The following is a 23,612-nucleotide window of genomic DNA, read 5'->3' on the forward strand; positions in this document are numbered from 1 at the left end:
GGCTGGAGTGTAGTAGCATGGTTTCGGCTCACTGCAACTTCTGCCTCCCAGGTTCACGCAGTTCTCCTGCGTCACCCTCCCCAGTAGCTGAGATTGTAGACATGTGCCACTACCCCCAGCTAATTATTGTGTTTTTAGTAGAGACAGGGTTTCTCAGTTTCACCATGTTGGCCAGGCTGGTCTTGAACTCCTGACCTCAAATGTTCTGCCTGCCTTGGCCTCCCAAGGTGCTGGAATTACAGGCGAGAGCCACTATGCCTGGCCTTACATTTTCTTGTTTTTGTTTTGTGTTGTTATTTTTGAGGGGAAGGTATGTTCTTGAAGACTCCTTTCTTTGTGAGAGCTGCAACACCTCACGTGACCTGTGTAATGTATAGTTGATTGCTGCAGATAATCTTCAGAACTATTCTGCCATAATGCTGGAAGCGGAAGTCCTCCAATGTGTCCTCTAACTGATAATGCTGCCTAACAAAGCTATTGATATTTGAATATATTTTTCAAGTAATAAGCATCTTACAGTACTCTTTTTTTTTTTTTGTCTTCTTTTTTTTTTTTTATTATACTTTAAGTTCTAGGGTACATGTGCACAACATGCAGGTTTGTTACATGTGTATACATGTGCCATGTTGGTGTGCTGCACCCATTAACTCGTCATTTACGTTAGGTATATCTTCTAATGCTATCCCTCCCCCCCAACCTGCTCCCCACAATAGGACCTGGTGTGTGATGCTCCCCTTCCTGTGTCCAAGTGTTCTCATTGTTCAATTCCCACCTGTGAGTGAGAACATGCGGTGTTTGGTTTTCTGTTCTTGCGATAGTTTGCTGAGAATGATGGTTTCCAGCTGCATCCATGTCCCTACAAAGGACACGAACTCATCCTTTTTTATGGCTGCATAGTATTCCATGGTGTATATGTGCCACATTTTCTTACTCCAGTCTGTCACTGATGGACATTTGGGTTGATTCCAAGTCTTTGCTATTGTGAATAGTGCCGCAATAAACATACGTGTGCATGTGTCTTTGTAGCAGCATGACTTATAATCCTTTGGGTATATCCCCAGTAGTGGGATGGCTGGGTCAAATGGTATTTCTAGTTCTAGATCCTTGAGGAATTGCCACACTGTTTTCCACAATGGTTGAACTAGTTTACAGTCCCACCAACAGTGTAAAAGTGTTCCTATTTCTCCACATCCTCTCCAGCACCTGTTGTTTCCTGGTTTTTTTAATGATTGCCATTCTAACTGGTGTGAGATGGTATCTCATTGTGGTTTTGATTTGCATTTCTCTGATGGCGAGTGATGATGAGCATACAGTACTCTTATTAGTTCTCATTGTTCTTCAGTTGCTTCTCAGGATTTTGTAGTTAGGCCAATGATAATTCTTTTCTTTCTTTCTGATATTTATGGTTCTTATTAGTTATTTTTGTTTTATGCATTGTCTATAATAACTTTGAATAGTAAAGGTGATAATGAGCATTCTTGTCTTGGTTCTGACTTTTATAAAGTGAAGGACTATGAATCCAACATGCTAACATTCATCTTATGCCCATGGCAAACATAGTTAATCCTTCTTAGTACCTTTTCCTGCTAAGCTATGACCCTATTTCAGAAGCTCCCCAGTGACATTCCCATAAGTGACTACAGCCGATTTGATTTGGTACAACAGATAAGATTTATTTCGAGGCCGGGCGCGGTGGCTCAAGCCTGTAATCCCAGCACTTTGGGAGGACGAGACGGGCGGATCACGAGGTCAGGAGATCGAGACCATCCTGGCAGACAAGGTGAAACCCCGTCTCTACTAAAAAATACAAAAAAACTAGCCAGGCGAGGTGGCGGGCGCCTGTAGTCCCAGCTACTCGGGAGGCTGAGGCAGGAGAATGGCGTGAACCCTGGAGGCGGAGCTTGCAGTGAGTCGAGATCGCGCCACTGCACTCCAGCCTGGGCGACAGAGGGAGACTCCGTCTCAAAAAAAAAAAAAAAAAAAAAGAAATTTATTTCCCAGTCCTGGCTCTGGTGTTTCTCCTGGATATAGTTTGATATTGGCTATTCATTTCAAATATTCTTTATCATGTTTATATTCCTGGTTTACTAAAAGTCCTTTTTAAGAAGAATCACAAGTGAATATTTAGTTTTATAAAATACCTTTCCAATATCTGCCAGGGTGATCAAATGGCTTTTATATCCTTTGGTTTACCATATGTTAATTGCACTAAGAGATTTTCTAGTTTAATCACTGTGATAGATCTGGAATAAATCCTACTAGTCTGTCTTTTTTTTTTTTTGAGGGTCTCGCTCTGTTGCCCAGACTGGAGTGCGGTGGCACAATCATGGCTCACTGCAGCTTTGACCTCCTGGGCTCAAGCAATCCTCCCACCTCAGTCAGTCTCCTGAGGAGATGGAACTACAGGAATGCATCACCACATCTGGCTAATTTTTTATTTTTAGTAGAGATGAGGTCTCACTGTGTTGCCCAGGCTGGTCTCAAATTCCTGGGCTCAAGTGATCCTCCTGCCTTGGCCTCCCAAAGTGCTGGGATTACGGGTATCAGCTACCACACCTGGCTCTACTAGTCTTAATGTATATTATTCTTTTACAATATTACTAGACTTGTGTAGTTCATACTGTGTGCCAGACGCTTGTGCTTGATGCTGAGGATATAATCATGAACAAGATAGACAGACATGGTTTCTGCCCTTATTGAGCTGTCAGTCAATTCAAGGGTGATTAAGAGCAGAATATTTGCCCCCACTCCCCTCATCTGAACCTTTGGCAGAAATCACCCAAAACATGCTGTCTTGCAGGATCTTAGAAGATCTCAGAAAGGGGACTGGGATCCTTTGTTGGTATCTGCTATGAATTGGAGGAAAGAAGACAGTGATAGTAAGCATCCTGCTTTTGTTGTTGTTGCTAGTTTGATGTTTTATTTGGTGGAATTTTTTTTATCTGTAGAACTTGTGTGAGGTTTGTTAGGTATTGAATTTGTTGTTTTGAATTAAGTTCTTGCTAATTTTATAAATCAAGTGGAGTAGGGGGTCTTTTGGTACGGGCATCTACTTGACCACTTTTTTCCATTCTTTCTTTTTCTTTTTGAGACAGGGGCTTACTCTGTCAGGCAGACTGGAGTGCAGTGATGCAATCATGGCTCACTGCAGCCTCAGCTATCCGGGCTGAGGTGATGTTCCCACCTCAGCATCCCGAGTAGCTGGGACTACATGCCACCATGCCTGGCTGATTTTTTAAAATTTTTTGTAGAGATGAGGTCTTACTATGTTGCCCAGGCTGGTCTAGAACTTGTGGGCTCAAGCGATCTTCCCACCTTGGCCTCTGAAAATGCTGGAATTACAGATGTGAGTCACCGCACCTGGCCCAATTCTTTCTATTGTTATTTTATTTCAGATGCTCCATTATTTTGAGTTGATTTCGATTTATATTTTCCAAGACAATGTTCAATCTTATTGACATTTTCTAGTTTAATTATATAGAGTTTCACTTAGTATTCTTTTGTAATTAAAACATGAATTCCCGGCTGGGCACGGTGGCTCACACCTGTAATCCCAGCGCTTTGGGAGGCCAAGTCAGGCGGATCACGAGGTCAAGAGATCGAGACCATCCTGGCCAACATAGTGAAACCCCATCTCTACTAAAAATACAAAAGTTAGCTGGGTGTGGTGGTGCATGCCTGTAATCCCAGCTACTTGGGAGGCTGAGGCAGGAGAATTGCATGAACCCGGGAGGCGGAGGTTGCAGTGAGCCGAAATTGTGCCACTGCACTCCAGCCTGGTGACAGAGCGAGACACAAACCCCACAAATTCCCATGTGCCTGTTTTTAGCCACTTCCTCAATCCATTAGGGGGTTTGTATAGTCTTTCTCTTGGCTAACTTTGCCAGCAGTTTGTTTATTTTGTTGTTGTTTTAAACAACTCTTTTAACAGTTCAATTGTTTTTCTGTGTTCTGATTTATTGGTTTCTATCAGTTTCATGCTCCTGTATTTGTTAGCTTTATGATGTTCTTCTTTTTCTAGCTTCTTGAATTGACTGCTTAGTTATTAGCTAGTTAATTTGGTTAGCTGGCTAGTTGCTTTTAGACTCGTTTGCGTGGCTAGTCTGTCTGCAGCCTGTCCTGCTGAAGCCATCGTGGTCTGCACACATGCCCGCCCTCCCTCCCTCCCGAGCTGCCTGGTTGAGGTGGTGGCCTCTTTGCAGTGAGGCCAGGCTGAGAGAGCTGAGTGAGGTCCGGGTGACGATGCTCACTTGTGTCTGTTTCTCCTTCCTTCTGGGATGCATGGGAGACTATACTTCTGAGTTGCAAAATGTGAACAACTGGTAAGTCTAGGTAAAAGTTACATTTGTCTTGCAACTTTTCTATAGGTTTGATATAGAAACTCTGGGTAATTCTGCAGCACACTCTGCTTAAGAAATCACTATTGTAGAGATGATGGGGGATGTGGGGTGTAGAGATTTCCTGATGAACACATGCATACCAGAGTTATGAGGGAGTAGAAAGGAATAGTGACAAATCCATTTGGAAAAGGGAGCGAGAGAGACAGAGACAGACAGAGTTGAGCAGACGTGCAGAGAGAAGCACATGGTCACAGGGTGAGAGTGAAAATAGCTGCCTCAGCTCCTGTTCACTTTCAAGTTCTCAATTCCAGTTTCATGAGGCCTAGCTATATGGCAGGCTGTACAGTTCCTTCCTTGGATACCCCGGAAATCTATCCATCCTTAAGATATCCTCTCTTCCTTCCATTCTTGGCTCTCTCCTTTTACTTGGACCAGCCAAAGTAGACAATTGTTTCTTAGAGCAGCTCCCACTGGAACATTTGTTAGTAATGATATTGACAGTTTATCAGGTGGCAGCAACTGTTGTGCTTTATTGTACCATTTAAGTTAATCCTTACACTATTAGCATTCTCATTTTATAAAGGAGGGAAAGAGATACAGAGAGGTTTGCTAACTTGCCCAAGGTTGTACAGCTCATAAGTGATGGAGCCAGGATCAAGCCTATATTCATTTTTTAAAAATTATTTATTTAATTATTTATTTATTTATTTATTTATTTATTTATTTATTTTTTGAGACAGAGTCTCACTGTGTCGCCCAGGCTGGAGTGCAGCGGTGTAATCTCGTCTCACTGCAAGCTCCGCCTCCTGGGTTCACGCCATTCTCCTGCCTTAGCCTCCTGAGTAGCCGGGACTACAGGTGCCCGCCACCATGCCTGGCTAATTTTTTATATTTTTAGTAGAAATGGGGTTTCATCGTGTTAGCAAGGATGGGCTTGATCTGACCTCGTGATCCGCCCGCCTTGGCCTCCCAAAGTGCTGGGATTGTAGGCTTGAGCCACTGCACCTGGCCGGATCAAGCCTATATTCTTAATCATGAGGCCAGTATGTGTTTGAGGCTAAAAATTGCCTCTGAATTCATCTTTGATTGAATTCTCATTTATTTATAAAGGATTGTGTATAACTGAAATTTTTTCTTTGCCCCAAGGGTTAAGGTTTTTGTTTTTTTTTTAAATTTTTATTTCTTTAAGAGACAGGCTCTTGCTGTGTTGCCTGGGCTGGAGTGCAGTGGCTATTCACAGGTATGTGATCATAGCGCCACCCTACAGCTTCAAATTTCTGGGCTCAAGCCATCCTCCCACCTCAGCTTCCCAAGCAGCTGAGCCTAGCTCAAGGGAGTATTTTTAAATGTCTAAGTGTTAGGTTTTTGTTGGTTTAGCCTATTTTAAAATTTTAAAATTGTGTTTGTGCGAGGAAATGTGGTTTATTTGTGCTTCTTGGAATTTTTGAGATTTTTCTTCATGGCCTATTATAAGGTCAGTTGTTTTTGTTTAAATCTTCATTGTGGTATTTATTTTATTCTGCCTTTCTCTGTACCTCTGTCTCTTCTTTAAAGTGGTTTAATTACTGAGGTCAGGCATTGTCTGTATTGATTTATAAGGCACCTGTCTAGTAGAAATATGTAATAAGTAGGCTGAATAGATGCATATTGATCATTGTGGATTTGAAGAATGTTATATACATAAAAAATCCAGGCCAGGCTCACATCTGTAATTCCAGCACTTTGGGAGGCTGAGGAGGGCGGATTGCTTTATCCCAGGAGTTCAAGACCAGCTTGGACATGGTGAAACCCTGTCTCTATATAAAAAAAAAAAATACAAAAATTAGCTGGGTGTGGTGGCATGCACCTATAGTCCCAGCTACTCTAGAGGCTGAGGTGGGAGGATCACTTGAGCCCAGGAAGTGAAGGTTGAGGTGAGCTGAGATCATGCCACTGCACTCCAGCTTAGGTGACAGAGTGAGACCCTATCTCAAAGAAAGAAAGAAAGAAAGAAAGAAAAAGGTAGAATAGAGACCAGGCCATTTCCTTTTCTTTGATCCTTCCAAATACCACAATTCCTTGTCATTTCTACTTGGATTCCCTCCACCACACCTCTTTGGAATTCAAAAGCATAGATTTCAATCGTCATAGTCTTTGGTTTGAAACATTGTCATCATTAGTTCATACTTTATTATAACGTATGCATTATAAGTTTTTTTTTTTTTTTTTTTTTGATACAGAGTCACGCTCTGTCACCCAGGCTGGAGTGCAGTGGCGTGATCTCGGCTCACTGCAACCTCTGTCTCCTGGTTCAAGTGATTCTCCTGCCTCAGCCCCCCAAGTAGCTGGGATTACAGGTGCATGCCACCACACCCGGTTAATTTTTGTATGTTTAGTAGAGATGGGGTTTTGCCACATTGGCCAGGCTGGTCTTGAATTCCTGACTTCAAGTCATCCACCCACCTCGGCCTCCCCAAGTAGTTGGGATTACAGGCATGAGCCACCACACCCAGCCCATTATAAGTATTTTTGAAAACACCATCCCAAACAAAAACTGAAACTTTGACCGTAACGTACATCTAATTATGTGGTTCCCCCTTTCCCACCCCTTTTGTTTCCCACCATCTGAGGTGAGCATTTGAAACCTATGTTTATCGTTCCCTTGCTTTCCTTTCTATGCAGTTTTATGCTTCTGCCTGTATTTTTTAAACTAAAAAAGGTTTTGTGTTACATGTAATATTTTGGAGTTTATTCTTTTCAATTCTTGTTTCAATTTTGGTGGACTGTTGATTTCAGGAATTTTTTCAAAGGTCCTATGATTTTCTTTTTATTCATCTTTGCAGAGGGGATTTATGCTTGCCTAGGGTTGACATACAATCAAGTGATTGATTTGGGATCAGTGTGAAATTGTATAGCAATTCCTGGTCAGAATCAAAGGCAGAACAGAAAGCTGTAGGCTGCCATTGTGGGGACCCAGCAGGCTGTGTGGACGGAGTGGGGCGCTGTCCTGGTGTTCCTTAATGGACCTTCGTAATCTCCAGTTAAACATTTCTCTCCACTGCCACATCCAACACTGGCCACTGGGTGTGGCAGCTCCCATCAGAGCAAGTTGTGGTCGTGTTACTGTGATGCCTGTCCCTGGAAGGAGGCACAGAGGCAGCAAGCATTCCTGTGGTGCCTCAGCTGGCCCTGTCACTCCTTTCTCAGATTAGAACACCCTTCAGGGATCTAGAAATACTCTTTATTCAGATGGAAACAATCATAGTAACAGGCTATTCTACCAAGTGGATAGGGCTGTTTCTTCATAAGCCATAAACCTAAGACTAATCCTAATCTGTTTCCTAACTTGTGTTTTAACTCATACCCGGATTCTAACCGCCATGGCCTTTTCTGCAGAATGTGTTCTAGTCCCTACATCCTAATGTATACTCCAGCTTCCATTCAAACCTTTTCCTTTTTCAATTTTATGAACTCTTTCCCCTGAACCTCTAATATCTGTGCTCCCAGCTCTTTTCCTTCCTCCCATTCCTGCCAGATGCTAACCATGAACTGCTATGTAGTTAGCGCTTACCGTAAGCTGGACGCTGGGGTCATTGCTCATTATGTGTCATCTCAGCTAGCTGAAATCCTACTCTATGAGATGGTAACATTAGTTTTTCCGTTTTACAGATGAGAAAACTGAGGCTTAATGAGATGAATTTGGACAAAGTCCATATCTGTGGTGAAGCTAGGATTTGATCTAGTGGTGTTTTTTGTTTTGTTTTGTTTTGAGATGGAGTCTCACTCTGTCACCCAGGCTGGAGTGCAGTGTGCGATCTCAGCTCACTGCAAGCCCCATCTCCTGGATTCATGTGATTCTTCTGCCTCAACCTCCTGAGTAGCTGGGACGACTACAGGTGCCCACCACCATGCCCGGCTAATTTCTGTATTTTAGTAGAGATGGGTTTTCACTATGTTGGCCAGGCTGGTCTCGAACTCCTGACCTTGCGATCCTCCCACCTCGGCTTCCCAAAGTGCTGGGATTAAGGGTGTGAGCCACCGCGCCTGACTGTTTTGTTTTTTAAAGCTATGATGCCTTTGGCTCTAAGTGAAAGAAAACTTAAAGTGGCCTTAATAATGAAATTTACTATTTCACATAAAAAGGCTGGTTTATTCCATGGCTCTACATTACCCTCAGGACCTTGGCCTTTCTCCTCCACCATCCATCCTTGGTGTGCCCAGGACTTGTCTCCAGGTTAGCTTTCCACAAGGCTTCCGCGTGCCTGCCAGCATTCCAGCGTCACGTCCCCCAGAAGTCTAGGGGCAGGAATGGACATCGTTTTGTCTTGTGCATCTCTGTCTCTCTCACTTGCTCTAATTTGATGTGAACCTTTTCTTTAAGAACAAAGAAACTTTTCCCAGGATGCTGCCTTGCCCCAGCAGATTTCCCCTCATATTATCCAGAATGCCAGAAGCCCGTGCCTAAGCAGTCATGGAGGAAGGATCATGGGACCACGCTTAGACTAATCCAGCTCATTCCTCCAGGCTGGCTCTCCAAGCCTCCCTGATGAAGTTTCTCTCTCCTCAGAAGAAAGGAGATGGGGGTCAGGAATTAGGTATAAGCTGTGATAGTGTCTGTCACAGAATCCCAAGTCTGGTTGTTAAGCTTGACACGCTGCTGCTATTCCGGGCTTGCCCCTCAGCTCCCACCCTCACTCTAAGTCCCCACAACTCTAAATGACACATTCTAAGGCCGTCCTTGGCAGAACAGTGAGGAACATGAAATGTGTGCCTTGGGGCCCAGTGCTTTTGTGCAATTCCCCTGGGGTGTCAGTGCCGTCCTTGGGCAGCGCAGGCATGGTCACTGGAGGTGGAGAGGAGCAGAGCTCTGCCTCAAACGTGGGCCCTGAGCCCTCAGCCTGGCCCTGACCCAACCTCAGAATTGTTTTGTTTTGTTTGAGGTGGGATCTGGCTGTATTGCCCAGTTTGGACTGAAACTCCTGGACCCAAGTGATCCTCCCACTTCAGCCTCCTCAGTACCTGGGTGTGAGTGCAGCTGTACCCGGCCCAGAGTTGGGTTTTAATCATGTTTCCCCCTCCTCTGAGATCTCATCTTCCTGGTCTGTACTTTTTCTTCTCTTAGAATCGGAATCTTTTTTTTTTTTTTTCTTTTTTAAACAAATTCTAACTTGCCCCGTAGTCTTACCACCCACCCCTACAACAACTTTATCCTGTTTCCTTCCCTCAACCACCCACAGCTTTTCTGGCTCCCATGGAGTGCACACTCAGCCACCGTGGCCGGAGCCTCGCAGAGCCTGGCTCATCTGTTGAATGGATGACTCTGATTATAGCAGGTATTCAGTAAGCCACTCTTGTTAAATTATTGAAAATAAACGGTGTTACTCTTTAGAGGTGTCTAGGTTCCTTTTTTTCCCCCATCACCTGTCCTCTTTCACCTCCTCCCTGGGCCCTGGCTTCCCTCAGAGACCCTCTTTCTCCAGGTCCCAGACTCACGAGGAGTGCAGTGTCCACATCATGCAGGCGCTCAGGAAGGAAGGAAGTCACTGAGACAGAGCTCAGTGGCCCAGATGGTTTCTGCTCCCTCACTTCACACCTCCTACCTCAGGGCTTCCTTCGGTTTGGGCCCTGCCCCCACGAGGCAGGACCACCTTTGTCCTGGACAGACAGACCTGCTAGCCTCTGCGCTACAGTTCTGCCGGCCTTGGCCCTGGCTGTCCTCACACGAGTGCCCCCTCCCTTCTCTCCTCCCTCAGCCCCGCCTCCTTCCTCTAGCCCCATAGCCCTGGACACGGTACACACAGACCAGAGCCTTGGCTCAAAGGCGAACAAAAGGAACTGTCTGGCTCTCCATGGCTGTGGCCAGCACCTTCATACCAGGGCTCAACCCTCAGAACGCTCATTATATCCCGGGGTAAGACTCCCACCCAGAACTCCCCACTTGCTGCTGGGAGTAGGGGTATAAGGTGGAGGAATTAAGCTGCTTAGAGCATGGGGCCAAGCGGACAGGTTGGTTTGGGAGGCTGAGGTCTCTATGGTGTTGGATGGAAAAGGAGAAGCAAGAGACTAGTGAGACCCCAGATCTGCCCCAAAGCTTTGTGTTGTTCTCTCCATGGGAACAGGGTAACAGCGGAGAGGAATGGTCAAAAGCCCAGGCAGAGAACTTAGAAATGCCTGCTCCAAATATATACACTGCTGAGTCCAGAAAGATCAGGGCTGCAGAGGTCTCTGCTTCTGCCTCTGGGAATGGCGGGGCAGGACGATTCTGGTGAGTGGGTGAGTCTGTGCTGCAGGTACACTGGACACTGCCCACTATTTCGGTTCAGCATGGGCCAGACCTATGGGCAGGTGACTGGTCAGCTACTTCGAGACCCTCCTGGCCTAGCCTGGCCCCCTGTCCACCGCACACTTCTGCCTCCCATTCGGCCTCCAAGATCTCCTGAGGTTCCCAGGGAGAGCCTACCTCTCAGGCATGGGCATGAAAGGCTCAGCTCCAGCATGATCCCTCGGTACACAGGTTTGTACACAGGTATGCACAAGTGTCCCTCCCAGGAGCACGTGTTCCAAACACTAATGAGTCTTTCTTGTCCCCGCATGCCCAGGTTTTGTACCCCGGGCACAGTTCATCTTTGCCAAGAACTGCAGCCAGGTCTGGGCCGAGGCTCTGAGTGACTTTACCCACTTGCATGGAAAGCAAGGGAGTGAAGAGCTGCCAAAGGAGGCCAAGGGAAGAAAGGACACAGAGAAGGACCAGGTACCAGAGCCAGAGGGGCAGCTGGAGGAGCAGCCAGCACTGGAGGTGGTGGAACAAGTGAGACCAAGAAGCTGGTGGGGAGTGCGGAGGGGTGGGAGTGGGGGCCTTACTGTGTGTCCGGGCAGCAGTGGGGATGGTGGGAGCAGCCATGCGTAGTGTGGCTGTGGGTTCAGGGGATGTGCGCTTGGGTGTCAGCTCCGCCTCCCTGGGAGATTGTGTGAGAGCACAGGGGCTTCTCTCACAGGCGTCTCCCTACTCCATGGATGACAGGGACCCTCGCACGTTCTTCGTGTCAGGTGACAGCTGGGGGTTAGGATCAGAGGCGTGGGGAGGCCCCAGGATGCCTTGGCTCAGTGTCCCCATCCCCAGGCTTCACCGGCTATGTGCCCCGCACCCGCTTCCTCTTGGGCTCCAGCTTTCCTGTGCTCAGCAACCAGGCACTGCAGGAATTTGGGCAGAAGCACTCACCAGGCAGTGCCCAGAAGGACCCCAAATATCTCCCCCCACTTCCCAGGACATACCCTCAGAACCTGGGTCTTTTACCTAACTATGGGGGCTATGTGCCAGGTGAGAAGAGCCCCCAGGGAGGCTTTGGGGACTGGAATGTTTGTGTGGGTATGGGGGTGGGGTGGGGTGGTTTGTGGGGGTTGGAACTAATAGATATGGGAGGGCTCAGATCATGTCGTTCAGCTTTATCATTAGGCAGAAAAGGAAACAGAGGTGGCTACCCACAGTGAGGAGTTCAGATTTTAGAGGGTCATTTGGAGGTCTGGCCAACTGGCTGAGAATTAAATGGCTTTGCCATGCCACCGGCTACACATGACACTCTCTTGGCCACACAGGGTATAAGTTCCAGTTTGGCCACACATTTGGCCATCTCACCCATGATGCTCTGGGCCTCAGCACCTTCCAGAAGCAGCTCTTGGCTTAGGCCCCTGGACATCAAGTTCCCTTCCCTTTTCATCCTATCCCAGCCATCCTTTTGGAAGGGAGAAAGGTGGGTAGGAGGAGCACAAAGAGAAAATGGTCTGGAGGCTGAGCACCTTTTTTATTAATAGGTATAATAAATAAATAAATAAATACATAAACAGACGCCTGGGTTTCTCCTCCCTCTTCTGATGACCAGGCACTGGCCATAGCCTATTTACAGCTGGAGGGCTTTGGGATCTGGCCCCAATACTGTTACCCATCCCCATCTCCACCTGGCCTAGGGAACCCTGTAGATGGCTTTCTAGGCCACCCGCCTCCAGGGGGACTTGCTTGTCTTCACCCATGGAAAGGTTGACCCAGACGGGCCAGGGAAATCCTGGCAGCCCAGTGCTGCGTCCCGTCCCTCCTTTCCTGGGTGGAGGTCTGGACGAGGTCACTGGGGCAGTTAAGGGGGCGTAATTAATACTGAGCACAGGGAGCAGGTGCCAGCACAGGGATACGTGGCCCCAGCTCTCAGTCTAATCTGCAGCCAAGCCAATGGCTTGGGAAGGGCTCTTGGGCCCTGAGTCTGGGGGTTATGAGGGTCCCTGAGGCCACCAGCATGCACAGGGCCTCAGTTTTGGCTGCTTCCAGGGGTTGGACTTGGAGTTGGGGTCAATGTCACGTAGGCCAGGGGCACTAGGCCAGAGTCAGGGCCACGGCTGCAGCGCAGCCAGTCTCCTCCAGCTTGCCCCAGCACTCGTAGGATGTCTCCTTTGTGGAAGCTCAGCTGTCCAGGGCCGGTGGCCAGGTGGTGGCACAGTGCCTGCACCTCACTGGGGAAACAGCACATGGAGGTCAGAGAAACCCCATCAAAAGCCAGCTGCAGTCCCTCAGCCCTTCCATTTCCCCAGGCTCACCATGGAGGGCTGGAGGGCAGGGCTGGAGAGTGTGGCTCCTGCAGGCTCTCCTTGGGCTCTGGCTCCCGGCGGGCACCCACTGTCTGTGCCACTAGTTGGAACATGGACTTGTCCAGGCTCAGCCAGTCCGAGGGGAGCCTAGGGACAGCAGCTGGACTCAGGCTCTGCCGGCTCCCTATTCCCTCCATCCCTACCATGGGCAGGCTCTCACCTGTTTGTGGGCCGGGCCTCCCGCTGGGCTTTTCGGGAGCCAAAGAGGTGTCCCCACTTGATGCCTCCAGGTGAAGGCTCTGAGGCCCCTTCCTCATTTTCTGCTGGTGGGGCAGCAGGCCCTTCCCTCTCCCGACTGCGCCTCAGCTCAGCCAGCACAGAGTCAGGGGGGCTCCCCATCCAGAAAGGCCAGCCCCTTTCCCGGCCCAGGGCCTCCTCAGAGGCAGGGCAGGCCTCAGCCCCCTCCACTACTCCCTCTCGGGGTGGTGGAGCCTGGAGAGGCCCCCCACCTCCTGCCCCTTTCTTTTTCTCGCTGCTGCTATTGCTGCTACCACGAGGGAACCTGGAACCCTCAGTGGAGCCATCAATGTACACCTGGGAGCTCTGCATGAGCTGGTACCACCAGCCGGCCTGCCCACCTCGGGCCCACCTGCCACGCCCTGAGCCCCCGGCTGCCTCTGCCACCTCTTCTGTCTCTTCTTCTTCCTCTTCCTCTTCTCCACCTTCTGAGGCACCCACACCCTTCACCCGCTCTCCTTGGGCTGCCCTGTCCATGTCTCCAGGGCCCTCCTGGCCCCGGGCCCGGGCCAGCTGCAACGTGGAGTGAGCAGACAGCAGCAGGTCCTGGGACACCCGCAGCAGTTCCTTGTGCTGCCGCTGCTGCTGCCCACTTTGCAGCAGCCGGTGCTGGAATAGCAAGTCGAGGCTGAAGGGCAGCAGGGCCAGGGGCTGTAGCAGCAGCAGCAGCTCTTCAAAGAGGCCGGGACACACGGTATGAGCTGCACTCAGGAAGCCCCAGGGCTGGTAGTGGGTCTGGATGATGTCTAGGGGAAAAGAGAGAGGGACTGATCCACACAGAGAAGCAGAGCCTGGCTCAAGTGGGACTTTGAAAGACAGCCTGGGCAGAGCTGTGGCAGACAGCGGCGCAGGCTGTGCACCAGTCAACTTGCATGTACTAAGTGTAAACGCTGCCACCCACAGCTGTGCAGTGCCTAAACCTTCCAACCCCAGGCGGTGGCCCTGAGTTTAGAGGAGTGAGATGCTGGGATTCCTGGCCACCCTGACTCCCAGATTGCTGGAGTATCCTGCTGGCTCCAAGGTTTTTTGTTTTGTTTTTGAGACTGAGTCTCACTCTGTTGCCTAAGCTGGAGTGCAGTGGTGTGATCTCGGCTCACTGCAACCTCTGCCTCTCAGGTTCAAGCAATTCTTGTGCCTCAGCCTCCCGAGTAGCTGGGACTACAGGCATGTGCCACCGCAGCTAATTTTTGTATTTTTAGTAGAGATGGGGTTTCACCATGTTGCCCAGGCTGGTCTCAAACTCTTGACCTCAGGTGATCCACCTGCCTCGGCCTCCCAAAGTGCTGGGATTACAGGTCTGAGCCACCATGCCTGGCCCGAGATTTTAACTCAAGCAGAGGCTGGGGAAGGCCTTGGGTGGAAGCCTGAGGCTCTGAGGATGAACACTTGTGTGGTCCCCCTCCCCACCTCCAGCACTGAAAAGAGCTCTTCCTTCCTCTTTTGTGCCTCTGAATTCTGACCCATTGAGTTTGACCTGCAGGGTTCTGGGCATTACCTTCGTGGTTATAGAGGTGATTAAACCAGAACTCCAGGGACCGGATGCTGTAGGGAGACAGGTGAAGACAGTTGAGTCTTGTGTGAATACAGCCAGATAAGGAGACAGATCAGGAGGTCAGGCACAGGAAGAATAGGTGAACGCACCCTTCCATGGCACGATTCATTTCACCTAATTCCAGAGAGTCAGTGGGGATGTGTGGAGGGAGATGGACATGTGATTTACAAGCCAATTGCTTCCTCCTGCAGTGGAGTCAGCCTGCAGTAGACCTAAGAAATCAAGGTGGCTACTGTGTGAAAGTCCAGGCAGCTCAGGGCCAAAGGGGATGGCCTGGGCCCATACCTGAGAAAGCAAGTTACTAGGATATAGGTCCCAAAGTGGACTTAGGGTCAAGCAGGATTTGGAAGTAGTGCTGAAATGGAGAGGATCAGGGTTTACAAGGTCCAGATAAATTAAGAAACCCGACTAATTTCCAAATAAGTCAGATTACAGATTTGTAAAAGCAGCCCACACTGGTGACCAGTGTCAGAGTCATGGGCACAGTGGGAAGGCAGTGACTTACTGAGAGGTCATAGCGGGCTGGGAGGACCCTCCAGATCCACCCTTTCTGTCTGTCCAGGGAGTTGTTTCCTTGGCACAGGCAGAGCCCAGGGGTGGGGGGCAGGGCAAGTTGTTTAGGGGATCTTGCCGCTCTGTGCACTCACTTGAGCAGGCCGAGGATGAAGGCGTTGAAGCGCATGGTATGACTGGTGAGCTCTGGGAATTGGCTGACTTTGTTGTAGAGGCCATGCAGGACCTTGGTGGATGGGCCTGGGAGGAAGCCAGGGTTGCAGGTCACATGACCAATTTCCGGAACCCTAAATTCAGCCCCGGGTCCCCGTCTTGGCACCCAGCACCTACCTAGCTGTGTGGAAGCCTCAACCACACTCCATGGCATGTTCTTACGCTGCCCGATGATGACGTCCAGTACAAAGGCCTTGAGCCCATCCTCCAGCACAGCGCGGACAGCAGGGCACAAGTACTTCAGAACCAGGTGGCCCACATTGGGGCTCACAGAACTGTTTCCCAGCTTTGCCTGTAGGTGTGGTAGGGAAGTGCAGTAAACTGCCTCAGGCCTGACGGTGGTCCTCTCGTAGAAGGCCCTTATGGTTCCCCTCTTGCCATCCACATTCCTAAGTACCCAACCCTGGGCTCTAAATGCAAGACAGCAAGGGAAGGTGGTAGCGCAGGACAGGTGAGGGTGTGCAGGCAGAGCTCAGCTCTTCACATTTCCTTGCCTACCTTCACCCCGGGATCCCGGCTTGTGCCAAAATGGGCCACAATGAGGTCCACAGCGGTGTTAACAGCTTTTACCAGCCCTGCAAGGAAGAATGTGATGTGACAGGTCCCTGAGCAAGTCCTTAGCCAACTCAGCTGGGGCTGAAACTTCAGCGGGGGTGGGAAAGGGCTCCCACACTTACTCAGTCCTCCACACCTGCATGTAGGTCTCATCAGAACATTCAGGCCTGGCCCTTTTCTGGTTCTGCCCAGTTCTTAAGCTCTTTCTGTCTTTACTTCCCAGCCTGGAGCCACCTCAATGATGCCATTGTCAAGCCTCCCAATGTCCTCACCTCTCAGTCCTCTTATTCCAATCCTGGCTCAGGCCAACTATCAGTTTTCTCCACTCTGAGAAACCAGGCCACTGACCTGAAGAAAACCCAAGTCCCTCACACCAGTGCCAGACAAGGGTGACTCTTTGATACGTGCCTTGTCAGCACTCCCTGCCATACCCTCAAGTTGCCATGTGAAATCGACACCACTCCTCTCAAGCCCTTGGTTCTGCTTCAGAGAACAGAGGCCCCTAGTTATAAACTCTTTTAACTTCCCTCTGCCTCCAAAATTCGTAACAATCTCATATGTACACCCCTCACTCCCCTGCCCACTTGCATCCCCTTCACGTCCTGGAGGAAGGTGGCTGTTTCCCTTCTTGCCCGGGTTCTTTCTCCCTGAGCTCTGATTCTGCCCTTCTGCCTTCGCAGGGAACTTAAGCTCTCTTCACAGGCTCATCTTCAGCCCACAATTATGCTCAGTTCTCTCCATCTCCCTAAAAATGTTCTCAGAGTGGGTCTTGTCAGTCTTCATCTTACTAGATGTCACCAACATGCTTACCCAAGCTGCCAGGCCCTCTAGTACCTTCCCCTGCCCCTCCAAGAGCACTGAGGCATTTTTTGATGACATGGAAGCTTCCTCATGAGACTTTGCTCACTGCAGGAAGGGACTGGAGCCCAACTCCGAAAGCCTCTGATGAATGACCCTTGCTCAGTCATATGCACTCATGATACACAGCTTTCTCCTCCGGCCCTAGAGCCTGGAGATTTGTTTCTGGTTTTTTTTTTTTTTTGAAATGGCGTTTTCACTTCTGTTGCCCAGGCTGGAGAGTAATGGCGTGATCTTAGCTCACTGCAACCTCCATCTCCTGGGTCCAAATGATTCTCCTGCCTCAGCCTCCCGAGTAGCTGGGATTACAGGCGCACACCACCACGCCCAGCAAATTTTTTTTGTATTTTTAGTAGAGATGGGGTTTCACCATGTTGGTCTCGAACTCCTGACCTCATGATCCACCTGCCTTGGCCTCCCAAAGTGCTGTGATTACAGGCTTGAGCCACCAGGCCTGGCCAGCACTTAGAGATTTAAGACTGACTAGGTAGTAGGGCAAGTGTGAGGAGGTAGTGACAGCAGAGTCCCTGGCCTGAGCTGGGGGTTATATGCACCTTTTTTCTGAAGCAGGTCAATGGAAATGGCCTCTGAGCTGCCATCTGGGGACAGACAAAACTCAGCTGGAGGCTTCTCCGTCAAGGAAAAGGGGTCCTGGAAGTCAGGGCAGGTCAGCGGAAACGGCTTCACTGCTTGGCCTGGAAAGAAGAGAAAAGTCAATCCTGAGCAACTCTTAGTGCACGAGTTCCAGCCCAGTTCATTGCCTTGTACTGTCTGAGACATGTTCCTTTGGGACTGACCCCTTCTCTAGCCCTTCCCAGTCATGGCAGAGCCTGCCCCGGGTGTACTGGGGACCCTGCTCACACACCATTCAGCCGGCAGTTCAGATGGCTGGCAGCACTGAGGGAGCCAGGGAACTCAAAGATAGGGTTTCTTCGGGCCAGCCGAGCTTCTTGTGATCTTCGGTCTAGGATCCCTGACAAACCAGGTGGCCCTAGTGGGTTCTTCCTCCTGTATTCCCGCCACTTGAGGGCTTGAGGGGATAGGTGGTTGGCTGGAAGCAGACAGAGATCAGCAGAAAGACAAGAGTTGGCAGGAGAGAGTTGAGACAGTTTCACACCCACCCAGCGGCCTGCACGAAACACTAGGTTATTATCTACAGATGCTGGGGAAGGACGCAGACATCCTAACCTCTGGCCCCAGGTGAGAGTGTAAGCAGCCACTCAAAGGGGAGGTGGTGGGTTGGGGAGGGAGATGCTGGAGCTCGTACCATTACTGGGCCTGGTGGCCATGCTGCCCTCACCACCTCCCCGGGCCAGGCTCTCTGCTCGGCTGAGGCCAGATCGCCAGGAGCCCAGAGGCGGCAAGCTTCCTGTTCCATGGAGCCGGTACTCAGTCAAGGTCAGTGTCTTCTGCTCCTCCTTCTGCGGCTGCTGGGAGGTGGCAGGCCGGACAGCAGGAGGACAGGAGTGGCTCCATGGGGGCAGGCTTTCTGCGGCTGTGGGCTGCTCTGGGGGAGGGGAGCACGAAGTGGAGGCAGAAGAGTCAGTGCTGGGCCCAAAGGGGCCAACACTCCGGATGGGGGAGTAGCTTCCCAGGGGCGATGGCCGAGAGGTCTCTGGCTCAGACCCAGCTTTCCTGGCACCTCTGCCAGTGGCTCGGGGAGTGGATGCCTGCGGCTCCCCTGAGGGAGCTGGGACTGAGACTTGAGCAGCAGGGGCAGCCAGTGGGGCAGGCTGCTGTGTACGGCTGCAGCCTGAGAGGCTGTAGAGCTGGGAAAGGCTGTGGAGGGCCCGGGCCTTAGCCAGCTGCTTGGGGAAGTGGTGCTGGAACACGAAGGGCTGGATGGGCAGCGTGGTTGGCCTCTGTTCCTTGCTGTAGCGAAGGACTGGTCGGCTCTCAGTGCCACCCCCTGTAGCAAAGGGATGGAGAAGAAATCAGTAGACAGACACTGAAACCCATATGAGAGAAAACCCAGAAGCAGAGAGGGGAGAGGGTCAGGGACCTGGCTGGCAGGAATTGAATGGGGTAGAAGTTTGTGGACTGGGACACTGCTCCCCTCTTTTGTAAAACGTTTCCTATTGTTTTTATGGTGCTGGACTGTCTTGTACGTCTCTGCTGTTCAGTCCCTCTTCATTTTCATGGCTCCAAAGGTGAGTGTATCTTAAGGCTCAACTCTTACATATCACCTTACGCCTTCTTTCTTACACAGTTTGAGTTCAGACTGCCACAGGATGACTCCCAAACCCACAGCTTTAGCCTGGACCTTCCTCTTGATCTCCAGATCATTCTGCTTTATAGTTCTGCTTTCATTTAAAATGTGCTATAGCAGCTCATCCATTATCTTTCTCATTTTTTCCGATGACTTCCATTTCTGTCAATGGCAGAACCATTTTCTTTGTTTCTAAGTCTTGGAGTCACAGTCACACATTTTCAGTGATGAAAATGTTTCAGATGTTATTGATTTCAAGCTTCTGCTCTTTATCCCATCTCCGATCATGCCAGCACATTTCATTCTTGAGCATATCTAACCGTAGTAAGATATTTCTTTACTTGCAGCCTTCCTGTTATCCGTATCTACCACTACTTCCCACTCTTTTCACGATCCTGGTATTGGAACCTCAGAGTCCACATTTGCTCCCCCTGAACAGAGGTATGTTCCCCAAGGCTGGGCCTCTCCTGTTCTTTCAGGCAGTCTTCAGGTCAATGTCCCTCAAAACATGGTGCTCAGAACTAAACACAAAACTCCAGGACACTGGAGTGGGACAGTGGATGGACTGTACTTCCAACAAAACACTGTAGATCTCCGAATAAACGCAAGATGGCACTATAAGCACGCACCCGGCCTAAAGCCCTGGTGAAAGCTCACCAGCAGGGGGGCTATCTCTGTGAGGCGGGAATTAGTTCTCTTACTTGACAGATTAGGAAATGTGAAATGTAGACAGATTAAAACACTTGCTCAAGGTCAAACAACTAGGAAGTGGCAGAGCTAGAATTCTGCCTAACCCAGAGTCTGATTTCGGAGCCACATTGTACTACATGTGAAATTGTATCAGGCCAGGTTTTCCTATCCCTCATCTTATTTACATCAAAGTATCAGAGGGGATGGGGACCACAATCCCATTAGGGAGGTGCTTCTGAATCACTCCCAGGGGACACTTTCAAGCTCCACCCTCCTGCTATCCCCAGTCAGTGCTTACACAAACTCTGCATTCTCCCTGGCTCACTGTGCTCCAGCCACACTTCCCCATCCTTAAACATACCAGGTGCATGAACATCTCCGGGCCTTTTGCACCTGCTTTTCTTTCTGCCTGAGTCTTCTCAGCATTCAGGCATCAGCTCAAATACCACCCCCTCAACAAGACCTTCTCTGACTACCTCAGCCCCTCTGGCAAGTTGCTCTCTATCCCATTATCTTGTTTCATTTTGTTTTCAGCACTGTTGAACTTTCCAGCAATTAAAAGTTGTCCTTTTAGTGTGTTTATTGTCCATTACTATTCCTCAAGCTCCAGAAAAGTGGGATTTTATGTTGTTCACTGCTGGATCCATAATGCCTGGAACAGAGGCTGTCACATAGTATGTAGTGAATAATGATCTGTTAAATGAGGGAATCTCCACAGTCACTCTTGATTTAAGCCAATCTCACTACAACCAGAAGCTTCTTACATACACCAACTAGCTTCTGAGATACAAATTTTGTCTTCCAGAATAAAGTCTAATTTTCTCAGCGAGCGAGGTGCCCACACCTGCTACAAGCTAGGCTGCTCTCCCCTGAGACTTCCACACCTGCCCCCACTGACCCTCCTCTTCCCAGTACATCCCTGTCATGAAGCACACTGCTTTTCCCATCGGGAATGTGTTCTTCCTTTCCGCCTATTTATCAGTTTTCAAGGCTGAGCTGACTCTGGCTATCGGATTAGGTCATCCCAACCACAGCTTGCTTATACCCCCTATATAAAGTATGTCTGAATTAGACTGCTTATTCCTGCCCTTTTAAAACTCCTCTCTGCTAAGTTCCCAGGATACAGTTTGAGGCAGAGGAATAAGATCAGGTAAGAAGGGGGTCCCTGTGGGGAATGGGTCTTAGTTCTACCCTCAGGGAATACACAGAATAAGTTTTCTCACTTTTCTATGTGACATTCATTAAGAAAACCAGAGACACCGTATTCACCTGAGTCAGTTTTTCTCTAGGTCAAATAGCCCCAGTCCCCCAGTTCCTTCTTAAAATGTGGTGCCCAGAACTCAATACCACTGAGCACTCACTGGTTCGGAGGAGTGAGAGACTATCCACTCTTTCTTTCTGGAGTCTATGAATGATCCACTCATCTTAACTTTTTGGAAGCTCTACCAACTGCTGACTCATTCTGAGTTTGCAATCAAATATCCCAAATCAACTCAAGTGCATATCAAACTTCACATTGGTCTCTGCTTTATTAGTTTTGTTCTTTCAAGATTCAGTAAGATCCCTTTAAATCTTGATTCTGCTGCTCAGTATCTCAAAGAGCCGTCTCAGCTGCCCCCTTTTTTTTTTTTTTAAATTTACTTTTTTTTGAGACAGAGTCTCACTCTGTCACCCATGCTGGAGTGCAGTGGCACGATCTCAGCTTACTGCAACCTCCGCCTCCCAGGTTCAAGTGATTCTTGTGCCTCAGCCTCCCAGGTAGCTGGGACTACAGGCGTGCGCCACCATGCCTGGCTAATTTTTGTACTTTTAGTAGAGATGGGGTTTCTCCTGGCCTCAAATGATTTGCCCACCTCGGCCTCCCAAAGTGCTGGGATTACAGGTGTGAGCCACCGCACCTGGCCTACTTTAATTTTTTTTAGAGACAGGATCTCACTTTTTGCCCAGGCTGGAATGCAGTGGTGCGATCATAGCTCACTGTGCCTCAAAATCCTGGGCTCAGGCGATCCTCCTGCCTCAGCCTCCTGAGTAGCTAGGACTACAGGTGTGTGCCACCACTCCCAGCTATTTTTAATTTTTTTTTCTGGTGACACAGGGTCTCACTATATTGCCCAGGCTGGTTTCAAACCCCTGGCTTCAAGTGATCCTCCTGCCTCAGCCTCCCAAAGTGCTGGGATTATAGGTGTGAGCCACCATGCCCAGCCGACCTTCTCAGCTTTCTATACTGTCATTCCTAGATTGGATCAACTGGTCCCTTCTTTTGTCATTCAAAGCTTGATGAATTGTCATTCGTTTTTAGTATAGAAAAAAGCTATACAGAATCAAGAGAAGACTGGAGACTTATGGAACAGAGCAGCATCTTGATATGAAAAGTCTTAATCTGATAGAGAAAACACTTTTTAACACCTCTCCTCACATCTCTGACCAGGATATTTCTTGCCCTCAGAATGCCAGTCATAGTATCCCATGAGAGGCACCCAGCAGACAGACACTGCACTCTAAGAAGGGAGTGGGTTCAAAGGACCCACTCAATCCTTGCTGTTTCTCATCCTGCCTCTTCCCTAGAGATCTCCCTCCTGTGCCCACCCCAAGGACAGCTCTTCAGTGTATGTTAGGAGCATGAAGTCTTCTGACGGACTGTGATCTCCCTGACAGCACAAATACTATTTATGGCTTTTAAACAATTTTCTTTTGCGAAGCCAACAGACCCAACCTAAGGCTACAGGACAGCTGTGAGCCTCTGCTATCCCTGGTTTACCTCACTTTCCTTCTAAACCCTCTGAGATTTGGCTTCCACTCTCACTACTCCCGAATGTTGCCTTTAGGATTCTTCATTATCTTAGGTGATTTCTCTTTAGAACTCTTTTGGTTCAAACTCTTTTTAAAAAACTTTCTCCTCCTTTGGTTCCTGTGACTTCACTCTCTCCTGGTTTTTCTTTTCGAGATGGACTTTCACTTTGCCACCGAGGCTGGAGTGCAGTGGCATAATCTTGGCTCACTGCAACCTCTGCCTCCCAGGTTCAAGCAATTCTGCCTCAGCCTCCCGTGTGTAGCTGGAACTACAGGCACCTGCCACCACACCCAGCTGATTTTTGTATTTTTAGTAGAGACGGGGTTTTACCATGTTGGTCAGGCTGGTCTTGAACTCCTTACCTCAGGTGACCCGCCCACCTCAGCCTCCCAAAGGGCTGGGATTACAGGCATGAGCCACCATGCCTGACCTCTCCTGCTTTTTCTTCTATTGTCCTAATTCTTCTCAGTCTCTTTTAAGGCTGCTGCTCATCCCTTAAGTCACAGTATCCCCTTCTTCCCTTTATAACTCCACACATTCTCCCTGGATCCTCTCTCAGCCACAAGCATAGCTTCAGCTACCACTTTTGTTTTTTATTTTTGAGACAGAGTCTCACTCTGTTTCCCAGGCTGGAGTGCAGTGGCATGATCTAGGCTCACTGCAACCTCTGCCTCCTGGGTTCAAGCGATTCTCCTGCCTTGGCCCTCCACATAGCTGGGATTACAGGTGTGCACCACCACACCCAGCTAATTTTTGTATTTTTAGTACAGAGAGGGTTTCACCATGTTGGCCAGGCTGGTCTTGGACTCCTGAACTCAGGTGATCTGCCTGCACTGGCCTCCCAAAGGGCTGGGATTACAGGTGTGAGTCACCACGTCTAGCAAGTGCCAGCTACCACTTTTATTCCAATGACTTTCCAATCTACAGTGCTTTCTCCTGACTTCAGGGAAGGCACCCCTTCCAGTCCATCTTCTACCCAAACCACCAGTGATCCAATTACTTTTTTTTTTTTTTTTGAGACGGAGTCTCGCTCTGTTGCCCAGG

General features: G+C 49.2%; 2 protein-coding genes across 6 annotated transcripts in view; one reads left to right on the top strand and one right to left on the bottom strand.

Annotated features, from left to right (window-relative positions):
• FAM166B (family with sequence similarity 166 member B) overlaps nucleotides 1-12,162 on the top strand; it is a 51,853-nt gene extending 39,691 nt beyond the window's left edge. The window contains exons 2-8 of one of the 2 annotated variants that reach the window (XM_023203250.2): nucleotides 9,557-9,652; nucleotides 10,073-10,230; nucleotides 10,610-10,833; nucleotides 10,919-11,127; nucleotides 11,315-11,366; nucleotides 11,440-11,637; nucleotides 11,913-12,162. In XM_023203250.2, coding sequence (XP_023059018.1) covers nucleotides 10,169-10,230; nucleotides 10,610-10,833; nucleotides 10,919-11,127; nucleotides 11,315-11,366; nucleotides 11,440-11,637; nucleotides 11,913-12,001 — 834 coding nt within the window. In that variant the 5' untranslated portion in view covers nucleotides 9,557-9,652; nucleotides 10,073-10,168 and the 3' untranslated portion in view covers nucleotides 12,002-12,162. Of the gene's footprint in view, nucleotides 1-9,556; nucleotides 9,653-9,813; nucleotides 10,231-10,609; nucleotides 10,834-10,918; nucleotides 11,128-11,314; nucleotides 11,367-11,439; nucleotides 11,638-11,912 lie in introns of those variants that run through there. The other variant, XM_031934126.1, reaches the window with a different exon arrangement.
• RUSC2 (RUN and SH3 domain containing 2) overlaps nucleotides 12,100-23,612 on the bottom strand; it is a 70,001-nt gene continuing 58,488 nt past the window's right edge. For 3 of the 4 annotated variants that reach the window (XM_023203249.1, XM_023203246.2, XM_023203247.1), the window contains 10 exons: nucleotides 18,146-18,787; nucleotides 17,744-17,929; nucleotides 17,433-17,573; nucleotides 15,964-16,040; nucleotides 15,583-15,757; nucleotides 15,387-15,492; nucleotides 14,683-14,729; nucleotides 13,111-13,933; nucleotides 12,900-13,037; nucleotides 12,100-12,815 (listed from right to left, as the gene is read on the bottom strand). In XM_023203249.1, coding sequence (XP_023059017.1) covers nucleotides 12,614-12,815; nucleotides 12,900-13,037; nucleotides 13,111-13,933; nucleotides 14,683-14,729; nucleotides 15,387-15,492; nucleotides 15,583-15,757; nucleotides 15,964-16,040; nucleotides 17,433-17,573; nucleotides 17,744-17,929; nucleotides 18,146-18,167 — 1,917 coding nt within the window. In that variant the 5' untranslated portion in view covers nucleotides 18,168-18,787 and the 3' untranslated portion in view covers nucleotides 12,100-12,613. The remainder of the gene's footprint in view (nucleotides 12,816-12,899; nucleotides 13,038-13,110; nucleotides 13,934-14,682; nucleotides 14,730-15,386; nucleotides 15,493-15,582; nucleotides 15,758-15,963; nucleotides 16,041-17,432; nucleotides 17,574-17,743; nucleotides 17,930-18,145; nucleotides 18,788-23,612) is intronic. The other variant, XM_023203248.1, reaches the window with a different exon arrangement.

The sequence above is a fragment of the Piliocolobus tephrosceles genome, chromosome 14, assembly GCF_002776525.5.
Source record: "Piliocolobus tephrosceles isolate RC106 chromosome 14, ASM277652v3, whole genome shotgun sequence".
Taxonomy (NCBI): Eukaryota; Metazoa; Chordata; class Mammalia; order Primates; family Cercopithecidae; genus Piliocolobus; species Piliocolobus tephrosceles.